This window comes from Nematolebias whitei, chromosome 14 (genome assembly GCF_014905685.2).
Source record: "Nematolebias whitei isolate Nwh7 chromosome 14, NemWhi1, whole genome shotgun sequence".
Taxonomy (NCBI): domain Eukaryota; kingdom Metazoa; phylum Chordata; class Actinopteri; order Cyprinodontiformes; family Rivulidae; genus Nematolebias; species Nematolebias whitei.
Window position 1 is genome coordinate 31,204,688 of NC_056511.1, and position 4,912 is coordinate 31,209,599.

At 42.4% G+C, this 4,912-nt stretch overlaps 1 protein-coding gene across 1 annotated transcript in view; it reads right to left on the reverse strand.

The window, feature by feature from the left end:
- Positions 1-521: 521 nt before the first annotated feature.
- LOC119420269 (peripherin-2) overlaps positions 522-4,912 on the reverse strand; it is a 9,047-nt gene continuing 4,656 nt past the window's right edge. Inside the window, exon 4 of the mRNA XM_037687658.1 lies at positions 522-527. Coding sequence (XP_037543586.1) covers positions 522-527 — 6 coding nt within the window. The remainder of the gene's footprint in view (positions 528-4,912) is intronic.

Below are 4,912 nucleotides of genomic sequence, written 5' to 3' on the forward strand. Positions count from 1 at the left end.
ATGGATGGATGGATGGATGGATGGATGGATGGATGGATGGATGGATGAATGGCAGCTTGGCTGTGTGTTTCATCAACCCACCACTGTTCTATGGCCGTGACAGACACACCGGGTGAACAAAGACAAAAATGTCTGTGCTTTGATGTATTAACTGTAAATGTAATGTCAGCTCAGACAGATGAAACGCCTGTGTGACATCAATACACTGCAGGATGAACATTCTGCAGCCAAATCAGCACAAAAAACATAAAAATTTAAATGTAACAGTGTAAAATCTGTAAATATGAAAATTTGTGTTCCTTTATGTAACGTCCAACTTTCTGTGATGTTTTTTGAAGTATGCTGAATTACAGACTCCAAAGAGCACTGGTTCTTCTCAGTTGTTTCACGAAGCTTCCATTGTTCCATGAGGAACAGTTTTGTGCATTTTGTTTTTGTCATATGATGGCAAACAAAAGAAGTAAATAAATACTGTTACCCACTGAGCTGCATGTTTTGATGTTTTCTTTTTGCATGTGTTTCTAAAGCTGCAGGGAATCAAAAATTATAACAAAACCAGAAACAAGACAACAAAATGGCAATAAAGATGCTTTATAGCTTATACAGTGGCACACTTAATTCTCAAATTCTCTAAGTTAATACTTTTAAATCAGAGATATGTAACTAAATTACTCTGGGGACCACAGTTAGTAAAAACCAAGAACTCAGAGGACAAACATCTGGCAAATCCTGTCATCACATGAATTTCATTTATGATTAAAAACCCAGTTTTATTTCAAATGAACTCAACTACAAGCGAACAGTTTTATAGCACTGTCATAGATCACATATACAACAGGATCAGCACTCTGATGGAAATATTTGTACTTTTATTCTTTTTAGATATGTTTTTTTCCCTCTTTAAAATCTGATTCTGAATGCATGACTGAGATAACAACATGTGAATTGGTGCAGTTGTAATCAGCCATTGGCAAAGAACACATCAAATGATTTGTTCATGCAATCAGAAGACAATCTTATTTTGCAGAACTGATAAAAACAGTCGAACTGATTTCTGGCATCTCTTTGAGCTGCTGACATTCGGTAGTGCTGTCTGCAGCGTGCAGCTGTACGGAGCAGCAAAGCAGAGAGCTTTTAGTGTTTTCTCTTGTTTCAAATGGGTTAAAGGCATATAATTAAGTTATGAGACACAACAAATCAAACATTGTAAGAAATCAATAAAATAAAGGGGGGTCAGTCTGCAGTCAACAGATCAGTTCGTGTCTAGTTGATGTTAAAAAACAGTCCGAATGAACCCATGACTCTAATATTCCAGCTGAATCTCCAGTGTGTGTGTGCTGGTTAGTATTCATATCTCCCCATAATCTGCTCTGTTAACATTCCCGGCTGTCTCCTCGAGCATTTAACCTTGTCAGAGATAGGCTGGGATCCATTAAGATTTTCTGAAAGGGTTGAGCATTACGGGCTCATTTAGAATGACTTCCATTTTTAATAAACTGCTCACAGCCACGCAGATCAAATGCCAAGGAGGTGCGCTTAACAATGGCAGAGAGATAGATACGCCTCGTGATTTCCATCACACAAAAGCTTAAGAAATCCAACCAGCACACCCCCCTCAATGGGTTTTGCTCCACTCCTTCCTTCTCTTTGTGGGCGCTCCATTCACTGCATGCACTATCAGCTGGAAGTATTCAACATGTTTCAAAGCTGCTCTGTCATCTTTGCAGTGTGAGGCCCTGCTGTGATCCTCTGTCTTTCTAACACAGCAGTAATGTTTACCTTGTTCCGAACAGACTTGGAGGTTTGTGTGACTCTCCTGCAGCTGGAGCAGCGCTGTTCAAGGAATGTGTCCTGTGATTCTGCGTTTGAAGAGGCATGAATCATAATGATGTGCGGCTGCACAGTCGTGGCTAAAAACGGACGCATGTGGAAAGGTAATGATACTGACTGAAAAGGTAGGATTGGACTAAAGCGACTGGGTTAACAGAGAGTGACGAGTGGGGGGGAGGGTCAGAGGGGAGGTTAATGGAACTGGTGGAGTAAAAAATGGGAGGCTGTGTGGAGGCCACATGAGCTGAAAATACCTGTTTAGTTGCTAAATTGGTGAGCAGTTTTCTCTGTTGGAGTCATCTCTCACAAAGGAGGTAAAGGGATGTTTCTGTTATTCCTGTGTTTCTGATACAGAGGTGACATAAACGATTATTAGGCACCAGCTTTGAGTCCCTTCTTGTTTGCTATAGTGATGAGCAGGTTGACAAAAAACATCAGGCAGGACTCGTCATGGTTATAATATTTGCAGACTACACTGTGATCTGTAGTGAGGGTAGGGAGCAGGTGGTAGAGAGAAAGAGAGGTTGACATTTGCTCTGAGTTGTAATGATCACTAGGAACTCAGATAATATGAGCTGAAGTGAGACAAACTCCAAGATGTTGAAAGATTAACAGTGATTTATTTACAGTGTTTTATATGCAATGTACCAGTAAAAGGAGGACTCTGGAACCCTGGGGAGCAATGAGAGAGGTCAGGTAAGGTCTTCGTACTGGTAGATGGATTAATGTTCTTTCTTTCCTTCCATTTGGTAGGTAGGAGCAAGGCAGAGAAGATGGTTCAACGGATATCCTGATGCATGCTCAATAATCCAGGTAGAAAAATCCAAAAAAGTTCAGTCTGGTCCTCTGGACATTCAAAAAAAAAAAAAAAAAAAAAACAAAGCAAAAAAATATAGAAACGTTTCGTCTCTCATCCAAGAGACTTCCTCAGTCTGAGGTGCTGTTTTCAGCTCAGTCTCTTAAATAGCACCTTCTTAGAGTGGATCAACCAGTTTGCTGCTGACAACCAAAACCAGCTGATCACATGCTCAAGAAGAACCATCAGCCTAACAATGGATCATTAGCACACTGATGGCTGTTTACTACTCACAGAGGGCTGAGTGAGACTAGCAATCACAGTATTGTAAGAGGGGGACAGTTGAACCCGGAGGCCTCCACCCCTGTTTAATGATGGACGATTTCTTTTCACAAAGATGGCCTCCTTTACTCCTCTCTCAAACCATCGTTCCTCTCTGTCCAGAATGTGAACATCTTCATCCTTGAAAGAGTGACCGCTGGCCTGGAGATGAGTGTAGACCGCAGAGTCCTGGCCTGATGATATTGATCTTCTGTGCTGGGCCATCCTTTTGGCCAGTGGCTGTTTAGTTTCCCCGATGTAAGACTGATCACAGCCCTCCTGACACTGAACAGCATACACAATATTACTCTGTTTGTGCCGGGGGACTGGATCTTTGGGATGAACCAGTCTTTGCCGTAATGTATTTTGGGGTTTAAAAGCCACTGGGACGTTATGTTTAGAAAATAAACGTCTCAGTTTCTCTGATACTCCCTCAACATATGGAATGACCACTGGTCTGGGTCTGGGTTCCTCCTTTTCACCTGATGGCTGACTGGAGTCCTGTTTGGGTTTCATCTCTGCTTTCAGGAAGGTCCATTTAGGATATCCACATTGCTCTAGAGCCTGTTTTGTGTAGGATTTCTCCTTCTGCCTGGCTCCCGAGTTAGTGGGGATGCTGTCTGCTCTGTGATACAGAGTCTTGTGCTCCAAAGGGTGATGGGAGTCAAACTGCAAATACTGGTCTGTGTGGGTGGGTTTGCGGTACACCTCGGTTTGCAAATGTCCTCTATCAGAGACTGAGACCTCACAGTCCAAGAAAGCCAACTTGCCATTTTTTACATCTTCTCGTGTGAACTTGATGTATTTATCCACAGAGTTGATGTGGTCAGTAAAATGTTGGACTTCCTGAGATTTAATTTTAACCCAGGTGTCGTCAACATACCTGAACCAATGACTTGGTGGTGTCCCTGAAAAGGACGTCAAGGCTCTCTTTTCTACCTCCTCCATGTACAGGTTGGCAACAATAGGAGAAACTGGAGCTGCTGAATGAACGGGTGAGACAGACCAATTTTACTATTGAGGCCTTGAAGGCCAAAGAAGAGCACATTAAACAGAAACTAACTATGTGTCTAGATCAAACCACACTTCAGCAAGTGTTGGACTGTACAGATCAGGCACGCTTAGCACAGCATGTCAAGTCCAAGACTCGACAACAAAACAAGTTTAACTTACTAATAACTCATCAACACCATCAATATTCCAATAACAACACATTCAGTGTAGGACAACACTCCAGTAGTCAATTACATGCCAGGGAGACAGAAAAGTGGGTGAAGAATTTACCTGACAGACAGCTCACCCAGCCGGAGACAGAGATTCTTGCCAGGGGATTGAACTTTGCGGTTGCACCAAGTAGAATTCCTCTGGTGGAGATGATCACAGCCACAGAATCAGCCATCCGCTACAACAAAATGAAAGAGGGTGAAGCAGAACAGCTCAGAATCAAAGTTTCATCCTGCCTCAGCAATGCCAAACCACCACCTTCCAACATCAGTAGAGAGGAGAGGGATGCACTCACCACTCTTAGCAAGGACAAAAACATCATCATTCTCCCAGCAGACAAAGGAAGGTGCACAGTGATTTTGAACCAGAAAGACTATCATAAGAAAGTTATGACACTCCTTAGTGACTTAACCACTTATGAACCTCTGAAAAGAGATCCAGGAAGTGGTTACAAGAAGAAGTTAATAGATTGCCTGAAAAATTTGGAGCAGGACAAGGCTATTGACCGTATTTTGTACCACAGACTGTACCCAGGGGGAGGCCACACCTAGTCTGTATGGTTTACCTAAAATCCACAAACAAGGTGTACCTTTAAGACCTATTGTTAGCATGATTAACTCTGTCACTTACAATGTTTCCAGATATCTGGCATCTGTACTCATCCCTTTAGTTGGCAGCTCAGAACACCACATAAAGAACACCATGGACTTTGTGGATAAGGTGAGGGATGTCATCATGGAG